Source organism: Rhinichthys klamathensis, unplaced genomic scaffold (genome assembly GCF_029890125.1).
Source record: "Rhinichthys klamathensis goyatoka isolate OS25496 unplaced genomic scaffold, OSU_Roscu_1.1 h1tg000049l_1, whole genome shotgun sequence".
NCBI lineage: Eukaryota > Metazoa > Chordata > Actinopteri > Cypriniformes > Leuciscidae > Rhinichthys > Rhinichthys klamathensis.
The window spans coordinates 559,955-580,000 of NW_026606595.1; the positions used below are offsets into that span (position 1 = coordinate 559,955).

At 54.6% G+C, this 20,046-nt stretch overlaps 1 protein-coding gene across 1 annotated transcript in view; it reads left to right on the forward strand.

Moving 5' to 3' along the window:
- The window catches only part of exd1 (exonuclease 3'-5' domain containing 1), a 35,388-nt gene that overhangs the window by 12,294 nt on the left and 3,048 nt on the right, over nucleotides 1-20,046 (forward strand). The window contains exons 5-10 of the mRNA XM_056247548.1: nucleotides 440-504; nucleotides 662-748; nucleotides 826-930; nucleotides 1,007-1,087; nucleotides 1,461-1,604; nucleotides 3,463-3,645. Of these exons, the coding sequence (XP_056103523.1) occupies nucleotides 440-504; nucleotides 662-748; nucleotides 826-930; nucleotides 1,007-1,087; nucleotides 1,461-1,604; nucleotides 3,463-3,645 (665 nt within the window). The remainder of the gene's footprint in view (nucleotides 1-439; nucleotides 505-661; nucleotides 749-825; nucleotides 931-1,006; nucleotides 1,088-1,460; nucleotides 1,605-3,462; nucleotides 3,646-20,046) is intronic.

Sequence of the window (20,046 nt, forward strand, 5' to 3'; positions counted from 1 at the left end):
ACAACAAACAAACACCTGAACAACACAAACATACACCTGAAACGCAACAAACAAACAACAAACACACAGACCTGGGCACAGCCTTACACACACAGCTGAACAACACACACACACACATCAAACACAACAAACACACACACCTGAAACACATCAAACACACCTGAACAACACAAACACACACCTGAAACACAACAAACACACACACCTGGGCACAGCCCTACACACAGCCTCGCTTTCATTCCCGTTCGAGATTAAAGATGGCGCTGCTGTGAATAAGCTCTATTGCAAACATTGGTTTCCTGCACTGTTACTCATCTAGTTATGTGCTTAACAGCTTAAGAATCAAGTCTCGCACATTCACAGAAAATACTTCCACATAGCAAAATAATGAGGATCTCGAGTTTCCCTTCAGCCTCTGTGTTTCCCTGTGTTCCCTCAGATGGGGATGAACACGACCTGAACTATGTGCTGATCGACGAGCTTCATGAGAAGTTTGGGCCTGCAGTGAGTAAGACATCATCTCCCTCTTGTGTAGTCTGTTCCACTCATGCATGATGATGAGGATGATGATGATGATGATGATGAGAATGATGAGAATGATGAGGATGATGAGGATGATGAGGAGGATGAGGAGGATGAGGATGAGGATGGTGTATTTCAGGTCATGCACATTAAAGAGCAGAGAGTGATCGGCCTCGGTGCGGATGTGTTCGGGCTGACTGAGCAGGAGAGGCTGTGCTGGCTACAGGTGACAGGAACACCTCGTCTTCTGTTGGTGTGTGTGTGTGTGTGTGTACGTGTATATGAAGGACTGTTCTGATGCAGGTCGCCACGAAGAGAGTCGTCTACCTGTTCGATATACTCCTGCTTGGAGGACAAGCGATTAAAAACGGGCTGTCCATGATTCTGGAGAATCCCCACATTCTGAAGGTCAGCTGATGTAGTGCTCTCAGCAAGCGTGTGTGTGTGTGTGTGTGTGTGTGTGCTGACTCCTCTGCCTCCTCAGGTGGTGCACGACTGCCGCTGTGTGGCCCGGTGTCTGAGAGCCCAGTTCAACGTCAACCTCACCAACGTCTTCGACACGCAGGTGGGTCAGGGGTCAGGGGTCACGTACACACCTGAACCAGCTGAGGAAGATTGCTGGGAGACCGATCGTTTCACAGTGACGAACAGGACGATAACAGAGTCAATAATGCAAACTTCATCAGAGATGAGACTAATTGAGTTGAAGTGTGTGTGTTCTGGGGTCTCATATATAACCGTCGCACAGAACAGGCCCTGATAGGCCTACGCATTTCTCACGCATGAGCTGTGATTTATAAACACACACACACACACATATGTTTTGGTGTACGCCATGTTTGGCTCTCTGCGCACGTACACTCTCAGTGCGGATCCCACACAGTTGTATAAACGAGAGCCCAGTGTCTGTGAAGCACAGGAGTGTTGTGTGTCCTCAGGTGGCGGACCTCATGCTGTTCTACACCGAGACCGGCGGGTTTCTCCCGGACCGGCTCAGCCGACTCCCAGAGCTGCTCCACCTCCACCTGAAGCTGCCCGCCCACGCCCTCTCCCCCCTGTGGGCCCGAGAGCAGCACACACAGGTCTGACACACACACACACACACACACACACTGCCCGCCCACGCCCTCTCCCCCCTGTGGGCCCGAGAGCAGCACACACAGGTCTGACACACACACACACACACACACACACTGCCCGCCCACGCCCTCTCCCCCCTGTGGGCCCGAGAGCAGCACACACAGGTCTCTCACACACACACACACACACACACACACACTGCCCGCCCACGCCCTCTCCCCCCTGTGGGCCCGAGAGCAGCACACACAGGTCTGACACACACACACACACACACTGCCCGCCCACGCCCTCTCCCCCCTGTGGGCCCGAGAGCAGCACACACAGGTCTGACACACACACACACACACACACACACTGCCCGCCCACGCCCTCTCCCCCCTGTGGGCCCGAGAGCAGCACACACAGGTCTGACACACACACACACACACACACACACTGCCCGCCCACGCCCTCTCCCCCCTGTGGGCCCGAGAGCAGCACACACAGGTCTGACACACACACAGGTCTGACACACACACACACACACACACACACACACACACACACACACACACACACACACACTGCCCGCCCACGCCCTCTCCCCCCTGTGGGCCCGAGAGCAGCACACACAGGTCTGACACACACACACACACACACACACACTGCCCGCCCACGCCCTCTCCCCCCTGTGGGCCCGAGAGCAGCACACACAGGTCTGACACACACACACACACACACACACACTGCCCGCCCACGCCCTCTCCCCCCTGTGGGCCCCTAGAGCAGCACACACAGGTCTGACACACACACAGGTCTGACACACACACACACACACACACACACACACACACTGCCCGCCCACGCCCTCTCCCCCCTGTGGGCCCGAGAGCAGCACACACAGGTCTGACACACACACAGGTCTGACACACACACACACACACACACTGCCCGCCCACGCCCTCTCCCCCCTGTGGGCCCGAGAGCAGCACACACAGGTCTGACACACACACACACACACACACACACTGCCCGCCCACGCCCTCTCCCCCCTGTGGGCCCGAGAGCAGCACACACAGGTCTGACACACACACACACACACACACACACTGCCCGCCCACGCCCTCTCCCCCCTGTGGGCCCGAGAGCAGCACACACAGGTCTGACACACACACACACACACACACACACTGCCCGCCCACGCCCTCTCCCCCCTGTGGGCCCGAGAGCAGCACACACAGGTCTGACACACACACACACACACACACACACTGCCCGCCCACGCCCTCTCCCCCCTGTGGGCCCGAGAGCAGCACACACAGGTCTGACACACACACACACACACACACACACACACACACACACACACACTGCCCGCCCACGCCCTCTCCCCCCTGTGGGCCCGAGAGCAGCACACACAGGTCTGACACACACACAGGTCTGACACACACACACACACACACACACACTGCCCGCCCACGCCCTCTCCCCCCTGTGGGCCCGAGAGCAGCACACACAGGTCTGACACACACACACACACACACACACACACACACACACACACACACACTGCCCGCCCACGCCCTCTCCCCCCTGTGGGCCCGAGAGCAGCACACACAGGTCTGACACACACACACACACACACACACAGACATGACAAACTGACACTGTTTCATACACTCGCCAAACGGCGTTTTTTGTCGAGTGTTATCGTAAGGCCCTGGCTGTCAGAATTACCTTCACAAATGTACTGTGATTTGTTGTGTTCAGTGTCGATGTCTGTTGCAGCTCTGGCTAGTGTACTGCTGCTCATGGTGTGCTGGTGTACCACAGATGTGTGTGTTGGTGTGTGAGCGCTGAACACACTGCTCTGGTCTGCAGGAGTGTGCTGAGGTGTGGTACCTGCGCCCGTGTCCTCCTGTGCTGATGAGTGCGATGGCCTCGGCTGTGCTCCACCTTCTGCCGCTGCGCCTGCTCCTGCTGGACGCCCTCATGGCCGACTACACCCTTCTGGTGGACACACACATGAGCAGCGGCCACGACCAGTCCCTGCTCCTACAGCAGGTCAGAACACACACACACACACACACACACACACACACACACACACACACACACATGCCTTACGAGGACTTACAAGGACTTACAGAGATACAGCTACAAGTAACAGCCACACACAAATAGTCTATAAATAGGCTGTCTTTGAGTTCACTTGAACAAGGGTTATTACTCGTCAGGATACAGAAGAATACCATAATTCCTCTGTTCAGTTAGGCCTACGACATCGAGAGTCACGCAGAGCGATAACAACCCAGCCGCAACACATCATCGGGAAGAACAGGCCTCACCTTAAAGGAGAACTCCGGCGCAAAATGAACCTTTGGTCTAATAAAACATTGGTACCTAGTCAACCGTTCTCTGAGATTTGTTTTCATGATGATCGAATGTAAAGAGTTTTATCTCTAAAAACTGTTTAGCGTATAACGCTAGTAATGGGGGCATATAATAAGTAAAAATAAATTGCTAGTTTATACCACTAACAAGACTCAAAATAGCCCCACACGAACACAGTAACATAATGAGGGTCCCTACATGCAAACCGAAGCATTGAGAACTTTTTAAGTGTACAGACCGTTTAATAAGAAGATAAAGATAAAGACAGTCCACTTCGTGTATACAGACAGGAGCCATCTTTGGAAAACAGTCTCGACTAGTCAAACCACGAACGCCGTGCTAAGTGAGCTGAACTGTATGAATGGCGTTCGTGGTTTGACAAGTCTCCCGGAAGTTCCGGTGCGGTGTGTGTGTGTTCGGCGACTGCGGTGTGTGTGCGCCGACTGCGGTTTGTGTGTGCGGCGACTGCGGTGTGTGTGTGTTCGGCGACTGCGGTGTGTGTGCGGCGACTGCGGTGTGTGTGCGGCGACTGCGGTTTGTGTGTGCGGCGACTGCGGTGTGTGTGTGTTCGGTAGTGATGTATGTCTCGAGACCGGTCTTGGTCTCGAGACCGGTCTCGAGACCACTTTTACGTGGTCTCGGTCTTGTCACGGCCTTGACGGTCTTTGGTCTCGGTCTTGTCTTGGTCTCGGACCTCTCGGTCTTGTCTAGGTCTCGCTGTCTCAGACCGACATAGTGGTCAGGGGATTGAGCAATACAATACTACAATATCCACGACGATATCCGCAACGTATTGAAGCGCGCGTCCGAGTGAAGACAGTGCGGTGCGCGCGAGCCACGCGAGAAAACACTGTATCCGCGCCACTGATCGCAGCGGCAACGAGCACTTTGATCACTTGATTTAAAAAACACATATCATGTAAAGTTTTTGATATATTAATATTTAGTAAAACACATATCAGTGACATGATGGGTTTTACCTTCATTCAGGAGATTTTGGGTAACTGCACAACTGACAGATGACTTTGAGCGCACCGCCAACGGTGTGTGTGTGTGTGTAACCATAGCGACAAAAACGACCAACTTTCGGATCCTGTACTTAAGCCTATAATTTCGTTTTTAAAAATATAATTATGTATTTAAAAGTTGCAGAATGGTTCATTTGGAGACTTCGAAATCAGCAGAGATAGGCAGGCAAATGCAAAACAACATTTGACAAGTTATTGCTTAGCTTCAACACTAATGTTTTTTTTCCCCTCCGGTCTCGACTTGGTCTCGGTCTCGACTTGGTCTTGGTCTTGGTCTTGTCTTGGTCTCGATACCATCTGGTCTTGGTAGTGTCTTGGTCTCGGTTTAGGCGGTCTCGACTACAAGTCTAGTGTTCGGCGACTGCGGTGTGTGTGCGGCGACTGCGGTGTGTGTGCGGCGACTGCGGTGTGTGTGCGCCGACTGCGGTTTGTGTGTGCGGCGACTGCGGTGTGTGTGTGTTCGGCGACTGCGGTGTGTGTGCGGCGACTGCGGTGTGTGTGCGGCGACTGCGGTGTGTGAGCGGCGACTGCGGTGTGTGAGCGGCGACTGCGGTGTGTGTGGCGACTGCGGTGTGTGTGTGCGGCGACTGCGGTGTGTGTGTGCGGCGACTGCGGTGTGTGTGTGTTCGGCGACTGCGGTGTGTGTGCGGCGACTGCGGTGTGTGTGTGTGCGGCGACTGCGGTGTGTGTGCGGCGACTGCGGTGTGTGTGCGCCGACTGCGGTTTGTGTGTGCGGCGACTGCGGTGTGTGTGTGTTCGGCGACTGCGGTGTGTGTGCGGCGACTGCGGTGTGTGTGCGGCGACTGCGGTGTGTGAGCGGCGACTGCGGTGTGTGAGCGGCGACTGCGGTGTGTGTGGCGACTGCGGTGTGTGTGTGCGGCGACTGCGGTGTGTGTGTGCGGCGACTGCGGTGTGTGTGTGTTCGGCGACTGCGGTGTGTGTGTGCGGCGGCTGCGGTGTGTGTGTGCGGCGACTGCGGTGTGTGTGTGTTCGGCGACTGCGGTGTGTGTGCGCCGACTGCGGTTTGTGTGTGCGGCGACTGCGGTGTGTGTGTGTTCGGCGACTGCGGTGTGTGTGCGGCGACTGCGGTGTGTGTGCGGCGACTGCGGTGTGTGAGCGGCGACTGCGGTGTGTGTGGCGACTGCGGTGTGTGTGTGCGGCGACTGCGGTGTGTGTGTGCGGCGACTGCGGTGTGTGTGTGTTCGGCGACTGCGGTGTGTGTGCGGCGACTGCGGTGTGTGAGCGGCGACTGCGGTGTGTGAGCGGCGACTGCGGTGTGTGTGGCGACTGCGGTGTGTGTGTGCGGCGACTGCGGTGTGTGTGTGCGGCGACTGCGGTGTGTGTGTGTTCGGCGACTGCGGTGTGTGTGTGCGGCGGCTGCGGTGTGTGTGTGCGGCGACTGCGGTGTGTGTGTGTTCGGCGACTGCGGTGTGTGTGCGCCGACTGCGGTTTGTGTGTGCGGCGACTGCGGTGTGTGTGTGTTCGGCGACTGCGGTGTGTGTGCGGCGACTGCGGTGTGTGTGCGGCGACTGCGGTTTGTGTGTGCGGCGGCTGCGGTGTGTGTGTGTTCGGCGACTGCGGTGTGTGTGTGCGGCGACTGCGGTGTGTGTGCGGCGACTGCGGTTTGTGTGTGCGGCGACTGCGGTGTGTGTGTGTTCGGCGACTGCGGTGTGTGTGCGGCGACTGCGGTGTGTGTGCGGCGACTGCGGTGTGTGTGCGCCGACTGCGGTTTGTGTGTGCGGCGACTGCGGTGTGTGTGTGTTCGGCGACTGCGGTGTGTGTGCGGCGACTGCGGTGTGTGTGCGGCGACTGCGGTGTGTGAGCGGCGACTGCGGTGTGTGTGGCGACTGCGGTGTGTGTGTGCGGCGACTGAGGTGTGTGTGGCGACTGCGGTGTGTGTGCGGCGACTGCGGTGTGTCTGCGGCGGCTGCGGTGTGTGTGCGGCGACTGCGGTGTGTGTGCGGCGACTGCGGTGTGTGTGTGGCGACTGCGGTGTGTGTGCGGGGCGACTGCGGTGTGTGTGTGCGGCGACTGCGGTGTGTGTGCGGCGACTGCGGTGTGTGTGTGCGGCGACTGCGGTGTGTGTGCGGCGACTGCGGTGTGTGTGTGCGGCGACTGCGGTGTGTGTGTGCGGCGACTGCGGTGTGTGTGCGGCGACTGCGGTGTGTCTGCGGCGACTGCGGTGTGTGTGCGGCGACTGCGGTGTGTGTGCGGCGACTGCGGTGTGTGTGTGCGGCGACTGCGGTGTGTGTGCGGCGACTGCGGTGTGTGTGCGGCGACTGTGGTGTGTCTGCGGCGACTGCGGTGTGTGTGCGGCGACTGCGGTGTGTGTGTGCGGCGACTGCGGTGTGTGTGCGGCGACTGCGGTGTGTGTGTGCGGCGACTGCGGTGTGTGTGTGCGGCGACTGCGGTGTGTGTGTGCGGCGACTGCGGTGTGTGTGTGTTCGGCGACTGCGGTGTGTGTGCGCCGACTGCGGTGTGTGTGTGCGGCGACTGCGGTGTGTGTGTGTTCGGCGACTGCGGTGTGTGTGCGGCGACTGCGGTGTGTGTGCGCCGACTGCGGTGTGTGTGTGCGGCGGCTGCGGTGTGTGTGTGTGCGGCGACTGCGGTGTGTGTGTGTTCGGCGACTGCGGTGTGTGTGCGCCGACTGCGGTGTGTGTGTGCGGCGACTGCGGTGTGTGTGTGTTCGGCGACTGCGGTCTGTGTGCGCCGACTGCGGTGTGTGTGTGCGGCGACTGCGGTGTGTGTGTGTTCGGCGACTGCGGTGTGTGTGCGGCGACTGCGGTGTGTGTGTGCGGCGACTGCGGTGTGTGTGCGGCGACTGCGGTGTGTGTGCGGCGACTGCGGTGTGTGTGTGCGGCGACTGAGGTGTGTGTGCGGCGACTGCGGTGTGTGTGTGGCGACTGCGGTGTGTGTGCGGCGACTGTGGTGTGTGTGTGGCGACTGCGGTGTGTGAGCGGCGACTGCGGTGTGTGTGCGGCGACTGCGGTGTGTGTGTGCGGCGACTGCGGTGTGTGTGTGCGGCGACTGCGGTGTGTGTGCGGCGACTGCGGTGTGTGTGTGCGGCGACTGCGGTGTGTGTGCGGCGACTGCGGTGTGTGTGCGGCGACTGCGGTGTGTGTGCGGCGACTGCGGTGTGTGTGCGGCGACTGCGGTGTGTGTGTGCGGCGACTGCGGTGTGTGTGTGCGGCGACTGCGGTGTGTGTGCGGCGACTGCGGTGTGTGTGCGGCGACTGCGGTGTGTGTGCGGCGACTGCGGTGTGTGAGCGGCGACTGCGGTGTGTGTGCGGCGACTGCGGTGTGTGTGTGCGGCGACTGCGGTGTGTGTGCGGCGACTGCGGTGTGTGTGTGCGGCGACTGCGGTGTGTGTGCGGCGACTGCGGTGTGTGTGTGCGGCGACTGCGGTGTGTGTGTGCGGCGACTGCGGTGTGTGTGTGCGGCGACTGCGGTGTGTGTGCGGCGACTGCGGTGTGTGTGTGCGCCGACTGCGGTGTGTGTGTGCGGCGGCTGCGGTGTGTGAGTGTGCGGCGACTGCGGTGTGTGTGCGCCGACTGCGGTGTGTGTGTGCGGCGACTGCGGTGTGTGTGTGTTCGGCGACTCCGGTGTGTGTGCGCCGACTGCGGTGTGTGTGTGCGGCGACTGCGGTGTGTGTGTGTTCGGCGACTGCGGTGTGTGTGCGCCGACTGTGGTGTGTGTGTGCGGCGACTGCGGTGTGTGTGTGTTCGGCGACTGCGGTGTGTGTGCGGCGACTGCGGTGTGTGTGTGCGGCGACTGCGGTGTGTGTGCGGCGACTGCGGTGTGTGTGCGGCGACTGCGGTGTGTGTGGCGACTGCGGTGTGTGTGTGCGGCGACTGAGGTGTGTGTGGCGACTGCGGTGTGTGAGCGGCGACTGCGGTGTGTGTGCGGCGACTGCGGTGTGTGTGCGGCGACTGCGGTGTGTGTGTGCGGCGACTGCGGTGTGTGTGCGGCGACTGCGGTGTGTGTGCGGCGACTGCGGTGTGTGTGTGCGGCGACTGCGGTGTGTGTGCGGCGACTGCGGTGTGTGTGCGGCGACTGCGGTGTGTCTGCGGTGTTACGGCCAGCTCGTTTCGGCCGTACATAAAGTAAACAAGTACACCGAAAATGACTTGCAAGATTTTATTCGTCCTCAAAAATCACAATAAACTGAATATAACAAAGTCTAGGGTTTCAAATCAAAAGGGTCAAAATCATAATCCGGTTGGGGAGTAAAAGAAGGTTGGTATGGGCTGTAAATCAAAAGGTTCGAATGACTTCGCCAGAGGCTGTCAGTCCCCCTGGACGAAGTGAAGATGAGATGTTCAATCCAAGGTTTTATCCTCTTCATAATCAAAGATGATCGGAGGAAGCAGGTGTGTGCGATCTCCCACGCTCTCTCAGAGCAACACCGCCACCAGCAGGCGAGCAAGCAGAACACAGGGTCGTAACACCTCCCTCCAAAAGAAAAAGATTCGGCCACGAATCTAAAAAAACAAGAAAAAAAACAATTAAGCACAACCCAAAACAAGCGCAATGACATTCTGGACGTCGTCTTCTCTTCATTTTCCAGCACCTCTGGGCCCTAGAGATGCAGAGAAAAGAAAATGGACAACGCAGAGGTTAGGTTATGCTCTGGAAAGGGTGTCAGCTATGACATTATCTTTTCCTCGAATGTGTTGAATCTCAAGGTGGAAAGGTTGTAAAATGAGACTCCATCGCATAAGTCGCTGATTTCGATTTCTCATTTGATTCAAGAAAACCAACGGATTATGATCCGTATAGATGATAATCGGTGCAGCGATGGACCCTAGGTATACCTCAAAATGTTGCACGGCCAACACTAGGGCGAGAGCTTCCTTCTCAATGGTAGAGTATACCTGTTGATGTCGATTAAACTTTTTTGAAAAGTAACTTACAGGATGTAGAACCTTGTTCGAATCCTCCTGTAAGAGGACAGCACCCGCACCACAAGCACTTGCATCGATTGCAAGGCTAAAAGATTTCTCAAAATCCGGGGCTGTTAAAACAGGGGCACACGCCAACAACGCTTTACAATTATCAAAAGCTTGTTGACAGAGCTCAGACCACTGAAAAGTCAACTTTGGACTCAATAAATCGGTAAGAGGGGAGACCACACTGGCGAAATTTTCACAGAAGCCCCGGTAATATCCCACCATACCGAGAAACCGTCGCAATTCACGACGAGTGGTGGGTACGGGAAAATCACAAATGGCTTCAACCTTGGTCTCGACAGGCTTTACACAACCGTTTCCCACGACTTTACCTAAGTAGGTAACGGTTGCCTTCGCGAATTCCGATTTAGCGAGGTTTATGGTCAGATTAGCCTTTGCTAAACGAGAAAACAATTCCTTAATCTGGTTAAGATGTTCAGACCAGGAGGAATTATACAACACCACGTCGTCAAGATATGCCTCACATCCTGACATTCCATACAGTATACGATTTACGAGACGCTGGAACGTCGCGGGTGCATTTCGCACTCCGAAAGGCATAACCGTATACTGCAGGAAAGCATCAGGTGTGACGAAGGCGGATAATTCCTTCGCTCGACAAGTCAGCGGCACCTGCCAATATCCCTTTAGGAGATCGAACTTACTAACATATCGAGCAGAGCCAACATGATCGACGCAGTCATCAACTCGAGGCAAAGGGAAGCAATCCGGCTTAGTAACAGAATTTAGTTTTCGATAATCTGTGCAGAATCGATATGAGCCATCAGATTTATTTACCAGAACACAAGGGGAACTCCATGAACTGAAACTACATTCAGCCAGATCATGAGCAAGTAGATAGTTCACCTCTTGTTTCAGCAAATCTCTTTTAAAAGGATTGACTCGATATGCGTTCTGTTTAACAGGACATGAGGCTCCTACGTCGATATCATGTTCTATGATAGATGTACGACCAGGAACATCACGGAAAAGAGAGGGAAATGACATCACCAACTCAGTGACATCACTCCTCTCCTTCTCTGTCAGATAAGAAAGATGAGAGGACAGATTAAGAAGAATCTCAGAGTTCTTAAGTCGCCCGTCGACTTTTCCTCGAGAAAGAAAACTCTCATCCTCATCAGCATTCTCCAAAGAATCCTTACTCGGGCTACGAAAGGAAGATGACAATTCTGGAAAAGAATCACAAGAGTTTACCACATTAACAGTAACGGGACGAACAGGAGCTATGTACAATTTCAACAGATTACTGTGACATACTTGTACCTTCTTCCTCCGATCAGGAGTATTCAACAGATAGTTATTATCAGAAAGACGTTTAACTATCTTGTAAGGGCCTGTAAATTTAGCCTGAAATGGATTTGCAGCTAGAGACAATAAAGCCAATACTTGTTCATCCACCTGAAATTCTCTTAATTTAGCTTTCTTGTCAAAGCGTTGTTGCATTTTTATTTGAGACTTACTCAATTTCTTTTTAGCAAGAGCTCGTGCCTCATATAATCTACGCCGGAATCCACTCACATAATCTGAAATATTTCCAGAAGGTTTAGACATTCGCCACTCCTCAGCTAACACAGTTGTAGGTCCTCGCACTACATGTCCGAACACTAATTCATTTGGGCTAAACCCAAGACTTTCTTGGATTACCTCACGGATCGCTAACAACATCCATGGCAGACCTTCTTCCCAATCCGCATCGAGTTCCACACAATATGACCTCAAAAGGGACTTCAGGGTTTGATGAAACCTTTCAAGGACTCCTTGACTCTGTGGATGATAAGCACTAGAAATATTGTGTTTCACTCGAAGTTGACGCAGGGCTTTTGAGAACTGTTTTGACATAAAGTTCGAACCCTGATCAGATTGAATGACTTTAGGTATTCCAAAGGTCGACATGAAATTAGTGAGAGCCTTCAAGACAGATTTAGTAGTAATGGACCTTAACGGATAAGCAGCCGGATAACGAGTAGTCTGACACATAATGGTTAAAAGGTATTGGTGACCAGTCTTGGACCGAGGCAAAGGACCAACACAGTCAACTACCAAATACTCAAAAGGAGTGGAACCGACGGAAATAGGTTGCAACGGAGCAACAGGTAACTTTTGATTTGGCTTACCGGTGATCTGGCATGTATGACAAGATCGAATATGTTTTGCCACATCTCGTTTCACCTTCGGCCAATAGAACTGTCGTAAGACTCGATCGTACGTTTTACGAACTCCGGTATGACCAGCAAGTCCTTGATGAGCTAAATGCAACACGGATTCCCTCATCGTAAAAGGAACCACAATCTGAATTTTAGGTTCAGGAGAAACATCTTCATGCAACACCACTTTCCGACAAAGCAGACCATCATCAAGAAAGTACGAAGAAGACTGAGGATCAGAACACTTCTTAGACCCTACTTCAGAGAATAAGGTTTTAAGACTGTCGTCGCTCTGTTGAGCTCTAATCAAATCCTCTCGAGAAATCTGGAACAAAGAAGTCAGAGAACAATCAACATCAGAGAGATCAACATTGGTTTTCTCAAGAGTGGACAGAACCTCTAATGTATCGTTAGATTCATGTCGCAACACTGTCGATTCTTTCTGGTCAGAAGACAACGAAGAACAGGACTTCAGGTCTCCTTGCTCAGGACTCTTGGATACATCCGATCCTGAATCACCTGTATGAACAGTATAGAAGAAGGTATCATGCAGTGGAACTTCAACTTGATTTTCAGATAATGGTTTAGCCATTGATCGAGTAACTGCACAAGCTGGAAACAAATCAGGAAATTCTCTATAATTTCCAACATCAGATTTCCTAGGTGTAGATGCTATTATGGGTGGAGCTGCCCCTTCACTCCAACCCCAAACATTCCCACCAGCTAAATCATTTCCCAGAATAAATGTAATCCCAGGGACTGGAAGTGCAGAACGAACACCAACTACTACATCACCAGATACAATGGCAGAGGAAAGATGGATTCGATGCAAAGGCACTTCAACAAACCCCATCTCAAAACCTCGCACTAACACATGAGTTCCAGTAGCGGTTTCAGAAGTCAAGGGTAAAATTCCCTCTAACAGAAACGACTGCGCAGCCCCTGTATCTCGAAGAAGACGTATTGGCACCGTTTCATTTGAACCAGGCAATGACACATTTCCTTCTGTGATAAAAGGTGTATAATCAACAGAAGAAATTGTACACTGATCAACAGATTTATCACCAGAACTGGACAAATGACGATCTTTCTCATCACGAGTGTCAATAGTAAATGGTGAGGTAGAAACCAAAGCAACAGGTTTCGACAATCTCTCTTTCCTCTTGAGTATCTGACAGTCAGATATTTTATGACCAGGCTTTTTACAATAAAAGCAAACCATGTCTCGTGAGACTACAGGTTTACTAGAATGTTCAGCAGCTGTTGTCTTACTATTCCTACTCATCACAGGAGACTTTGTCTTAGGTTGAAAGCAAAACTTAGACTTACTCATATTGTTGGTTTTAAGACCGACTGAACTGAATGACTCACAATGGGTTAATACGAATTCATCAGCCATGATAGCAGCTTCTGAAAGTGTATTCACCTTGTGTTCAGTGAGATGCGTAGCTACAGCATGAGGAACACAATGTTTAAACTCCTCTAAGAGCACTAATTCTCTTAACTGCTCTCTAGTTGTAACCTTCATTGAAGTGCACCAACGATCAAATAAGTTCTCTTTTTCTCTTGCAAACTCAACATGAGTACATTCATCAGCTTTACTCAAAGTCCTAAATTTCTGACGATATGCCTCAGGCACGAGTTCATATGCATGTAACACAGCAGACTTCACAACATCATACTCACCACTCTGTTCCAGTGAGAGTGCAGAATAAACTTCCTGAGCTTTACCTGTGAACACACACTGTAATAATAAAGTCCAAAAGCTTTTCGGCCATTTCATGGATAAAGCAACACGTTCAAAGTGATAGAAATATTTATCCACTTCCTTTTCAGAAAATGGCGGCACTAATCTCATATTTCTGTGAACATCAAACACAGGTTCACCTGCATTCGCATGCTGTTGTGGAACAGGAGGCACATTCGCTTGTGAAGCTTCAGCCGTCTTTGCTGCTAATTCTAACTCCAACTTTTTTATCTCAAATGCTCTCTCGTCACGTTCCTTCTCTAACTGAAGCGTTCTCTCTTCTAAATCAAGCTCCATTCTTCGCATAGCTAACTGATGATTTAATTTCCTCTCTTCAAATTCTCTTTCTACCGCTCGCTCTTTCATAGCGCGATCATCTCGTTCAGCACGAATTTTCGCGGCATCTAAACACAATTGCTTCTCTTGCAAAGACAATTCAGGAAATTTCGTCTCACTTTCACTATAAACCTCAGCAGGAGTAGACACAAACGATTCACTCGGAGTGATTAGCTCTGTGCTTACCTCTATAACTCCTCTATCAACAAGTGACCGCTTCAAAGTAGTCACCATAGTCTCCCTCAGCCTCTTCTCTTGAGAAGTAAAATCGACACTGAAGCGTTCGGCGATTTGCACCAACTGCTCCTTTGTACAACTCTCAAGCAAAGCTTCTGATGGACACGCAAAGAAATCCTCGACCACCGAAGACATTTCGTTCGTATGTTTTATACACAATAACACAATCGAACCTACTAGCTAACACACGTGAGACGCTGTTTACTCAAAATACAATTCCCAGCCACAGCTTCAAAAAGGAACTACGTCACCGTATACGCAACCTCATTCACAAAATTTTCAAAGACTTCCCACAAGTCAAAACACAGTGTAAGCGTAAAATAAACTGCACTATACACGCAATCTCAACGATTTTCCCTTTTTTTTTTTTTTTTTTTGTAGAATGGATTTACCACTTATAATATAAGAGAACTCCAGCTCCTAACTCAGAAAAACACTAACTAAATCCTACCTGGTCTTCAGAGATGTACCGGGCTCGAGGCGACATTAAACGCTGAACTCCGCAACTATCAGTCAAACTGAAAGTCCGGAAGCGTACCCCCTACAGAGAGTTAATCTCCACCCAGGATAACCTCCAAAAACAAGAAAGGCAAAATAACAAAACAAAACAACAAACAGTGCTCCGACGGAAGGATTGTATTCACAATCCAGCTGGAAACACTCTAACTCACCAGAGTTCTCATTTATAAAGGTAACCATTCACAAAAACATACACACATACAACCCATACTTACCAACGTTTCCTACCCCAATAGGATCGCGGACGAGACTCCAATTTATGTTACGGCCAGCTCGTTTCGGCCGTACATAAAGTAAACAAGTACACCGAAAATGACTTGCAAGATTTTATTCGTCCTCAAAAATCACAATAAACTGAATATAACAAAGTCTAGGGTTTCAAATCAAAAGGGTCAAAATCATAATCCGGTTGGGGAGTAAAAGAAGGTTGGTATGGGCTGTAAATCAAAAGGTTCGAATGACTTCGCCAGAGGCTGTCAGTCCCCCTGGACGAAGTGAAGATGAGATGTTCAATCCAAGGTTTTATCCTCTTCATAATCAAAGATGATCGGAGGAAGCAGGTGTGTGCGATCTCCCACGCTCTCTCAGAGCAACACCGCCACCAGCAGGCGAGCAAGCAGAACACAGGGTCGTAACAGCGGCGACTGCGGTGTGTGTGCGGCGACTGCGGTGTGTGTGTGCGGCGACTGCGGTGTGTGTGCGGCGACTGTGGTGTGTGTGCGGCGACTGCGGTGTGTGTGCGGCGACTGCGGTGTGTGTGTGCGGCGACTGCGGTGTGTGTGCGGCGACTGCGGTGTGTGTGCGGCGACTGCGGTGTGTGTGCGGCGACTGCGGTGTGTGTGTGCGGCGACTGTGGTGTGTGTGCGGCGACTGCGGTGTGTGTGTGCGGCGACTGCGGTGTGTGTGTGCGGCGACTGCGGTGTGTGTGTGCGGCGACTGCGGTGTGTGTGCGGCGACTGCGGTGTGTGTGTGCGGCGACTGTGGTGTGTGTGCGGCGACTGCGGTGTGTGTGTGCGGCGACTGCGGTGTGTGTGTGCGGCGACTGCGGTGTGTGTGTGCGGCGACTGCGGTGTGTGTGCGGCGACTGTGGTGTGTGTGCGGCGACTGTGGTGTGTGTGCGGCGACTGCGGTGTGTGTGTGCGGCGACTGCGGTGTGTGTGTGCGGCGACTGCGGTGTGTGTGTGCGGCGACTGCGGTGTGTGTGCGGCGACTGCGGTGTGTGTGCGGCGACTGCGGTGTGTGTGCGGCGACTGCGGTGTGTGTGCGGCGACTGCGGTGTGTGTGTGCGGCGACTGTGGTGTGTGTGCGGCGACTGCGGTGTGTGTGTGCGGCGACTGCGGTGTGTGTGTGCGGCGACTGCGGTGTGTGTGTGCGGCGACTGCGGTGTGTGTGCGGCGACTGCGGTGTGTGTGTGCGGCGACTGTGGTGTGTGTGCGGCGACTGCGGTGTGTGTGCGGCGACTGCGGTGTGTGCGGCGACTGCGGTGTGTGTGTGCGGCGACTGCGGTGTGTGTGTGCGGCGACTGCGGTGTGTGTGTGCGGCGACTGCGGTGTGTGTGCGGCGACTGTGGTGTGTGTGCGGCGACTGTGGTGTGTGTGCGGCGACTGCGGTGTGTGTGTGCGGCGACTGCGGTGTGTGTGTGCGGCGACTGCGGTGTGTGTGTGCGGCGACTGCGGTGTGTGTGTGCGGCGACTGCGGTGTGTGTGCGGCGACTGTGGTGTGTGTGCGGCGACTGCGGTGTGTGTGCGGCGACTGTGGTGTGTTTGCGGCGACTGCGGTGTGTGTGTGCGGCGACTGCGGTGTGTGTGTGCGGCGACTGCGGTGTGTGTGTGCGGCGACTGCGGTGTGTGTGCGGCGACTGTGGTGTGTGTGCGGCGACTGCGGTGTGTGTGCGGCGACTGCGGTGTGTGTGTGCGGCGACTGCGGTGTGTGTGTGCGGCGACTGCGGTGTGTGTGCGGCGACTGTGGTGTGTGTGCGGCGACTGCGGTGTGTGTGCGGCGACTGCGGTGTGTTTGCGGCGACTGCGGTGTGTGTGCGGCGACTGTGGTGTGTTTGCGGCGACTGCGGTGTGTCTGCGGCGACTGCGGTGTGTGTGCGGCGACTGTGGTGTGTTTGCGGCGACTGCGGTGTGTCTGCGGCGACTGCGGTGTGTTTGCGGCGACTGCGGTGTGTCTGCGGCGACTGCGGTGTGTTTGCGGCGACTGCGGTGTGTCTGCGGCGACTGCGGTGTGTGTGCGGCGACTGTGGTGTGTCTGCGGCGACTGCGGTGTGTCTGCGGCGACTGCGGTGTGTGTGCGGCGACTGCGGTGTGTGTGCGGCGACTGTGGTGTGTGTGTGCGGCGACTGTGGTGTGTTTGCGGCGACTGCGGTGTGTGTGTGCGGCGACTGCGGTGTGTCTGCGGCGACTGCGGTGTGTGTGTGCGGCGACTGCGGTGTGTGTGCGGCGACTGCGGTGTGTGTGCGGCGACTGCGGTGTGTGTGCGGCGACTGCGGTGTGTGTGTGCGGCGACTGCGGTGTGTGTGCGCCGACTGCGGTGTGTGTGTGCGGCGGCTGCGGTGTGTGTGTGTGCGGCGACTGCGGTGTGTGTGTGTTCGGCGACTGCGGTGTGTGTGCGCCGACTGCGGTGTGTGTGTGCGGCGACTGCGGTGTTTGTGTGTGTTTTCGGCGACTGCGGTGTGTGTGTGCGGCGACTGCGGTGTGTGTGCGGCGACTGCGGTGTGTGTGTGCGGCGACTGCGGTGTGTGTGTGCGGCGACTGCGGTGTGTGTGTGCGGCGACTGCGGTGTGTGTGCGCCGACTGCGGTGTGTGTGTGCGGCGACTGCGGTGTGTGTGTGTTCGGCGACTGCGGTGTGTGTGTGTTCGGCGACTGCGGTGTGTGTGCGGCGACTGCGGTGTGTGTGTGCGGCGACTGCGGTGTGTGTGCGGCGACTGCGGTGTGTGTGCGGCGACTGCGGTGTGTGTGCGCCGACTGCGGTGTGTGTGTGCGGCGACTGCGGTGTGTGTGTGTTCGGCGACTGCGGTGTGTGTGCGGCGACTGCGGTGTGTGTGTGCGGCGACTGCGGTGTGTGTGCGGCGACTGCGGTGTGTGTGCGGCGACTGCGGTGTGTGTGGCGACTGCGGTGTGTGTGTGCGGCGACTGCGGTGTGTGTGCGGCGACTGCGGTGTGTGTGTGGCGACTGCGGTGTGTGTGTGGCGACTGCGGTGTGTGAGCGGCGACTGCGGTGTGTGTGCGGCGACTGCGGTGTGTGTGCGGCGACTGCGGTGTGTGTGTGCGGCGACTGCGGTGTGTGTGCGGCGACTGCGGTGTGTGTGTGCGGCGACTGCGGTGTGTGTGCGGCGACTGCGGTGTGTGTGTGCGGCGACTGCGGTGTGTGTGCGGCGACTGCGGTGTGTCTGCGGCGACTGCGGTGTGTGTGCGGCGACTGCGGTGTGTGTGCGGCGACTGCGGTGTGTGTGCGGCGACTGCGGTGTGTGTGCGGCGACTGCGGTGTGTGAGCGGCGACTGCGGTGTGTGTGTGGCGACTGCGGTGTGTCTGCGGCGACTGCGGTGTGTGTGTGCGGCGACTGCGGTGTGTGTGCGGCGACTGCGGTGTGTGTGCGGCGACTGCGGTGTGTGTGGCGACTGCGGTGTGTGTGTGCGGCGACTGCGGTGTGTGTGCGGCGACTGCGGTGTGTGTGTGCGGCGACTGCGGTGTGTGTGCGGCGACTGCGGTGTGTCTGCGGCGACTGCGGTGTGTGTGCGGCGACTGCGGTGTGTGAGCGGCGACTGCGGTGTGTGTGCGGCGACTGCGGTGTGTGTGCGGCGACTGCGGTGTGTGAGCGGCGACTGCGGTGTGTGTGTGGCGACTGCGGTGTGTCTGCGGCGACTGCGGTGTGTGTGTGCGGCGACTGCGGTGTGTGTGCGGCGACTGCGGTGTGTGTGCGGCGACTGCGGTGTGTGTGGCGACTGCGGTGTGTGTGTGCGGCGACTGCGGTGTGTGTGTGCGGCGACTGCGGTGTGTGTGTGCGGCGACTGCGGTGTGTGAGTGCGGCGACTGCGGTGTGTGAGTGCGGCGACTGCGGTGTGTGAGTGCGGCGACTGCGGTGTGTGAGTGCGGCGACTGCGGTGTGTGTGCGGCGACTGAGGTGTGTGTTGTGGTGATTGTAACCCCCGTAAGTGTGTGTTTGAGTGATTGTAACCCCAGTAAGTGTGTGTTTGAGTGATTGTAACCCCAGTAAGTGTGTGTTTGAGTGATTGTAACCGCAGTAAGTGTGTGTTTGAGTGATTGTAACCCCAGTAAGTGTGTGTTGTGGTGATTGTAACCCCAGTAAGTGTGTGTTCTGGTGATTGTAACCCCAGTAAGTGTGTGTTCTGGTGATCGTAACCCCAGTAAGTGTGTGTTTGAGTGATTGTAACCCCAGTAAGTGTGTGTTGTGGTGATTGTAACCCCAGTAAGTGTGTGTTCTGGTGATCGTAACCCCAGTAAGTGTGTGTTTGAGTGATTGTAACCCCAGTAAGTGTGTGTTTGAGTGATTGTAACCCCAGTAAGTGTGTGTTTGAGTGATTGTAACGCCAGTAAGTGTGTGTTGTGGTGATTGTAACCCCAGTAAGTGTGTGTTTGAGTGATTGTAACCCCAGTAAGTGTGTGTTCTGGTGATCGTAACCCCAGTAAGTGTGTGTTCTGGTGATTGTAACCCCAGTAAGTGTGTGTTCTGGTGATCGTAACCCCAGTAAGTGTGTGTTTGAGTGATTGTAACCCAAGTAAGTGTGTGTTTGAGTGATTGTAACCGCAGTAAGTGTGTGTTCTTGTTATTGTAACCCCAGTAAGTGTGTGTTCTGGTGATCGTAACCCCAGTAAGTGTGTGTTTGAGTGATTGTAACCCCAGTAAGTGTGTGTTTGAGTGATTGTAACCCCAGTAAGTGTGTGTTTGAGTGATTGTAACCCCAGTAAGTGTGTGTTTGAGTGATTGTAACCCCAGTAAGTGTGTGTTCTGGTGATCGTAACCCCAGTAAGTGTGTGTTTGAGTGATTGTAACCCCAGTAAGTGTGTGTTTGAGTGATTGTAACCCCAGTAAGTGTGTGTTGTGGTGATTGTAACCCCAGTAAGT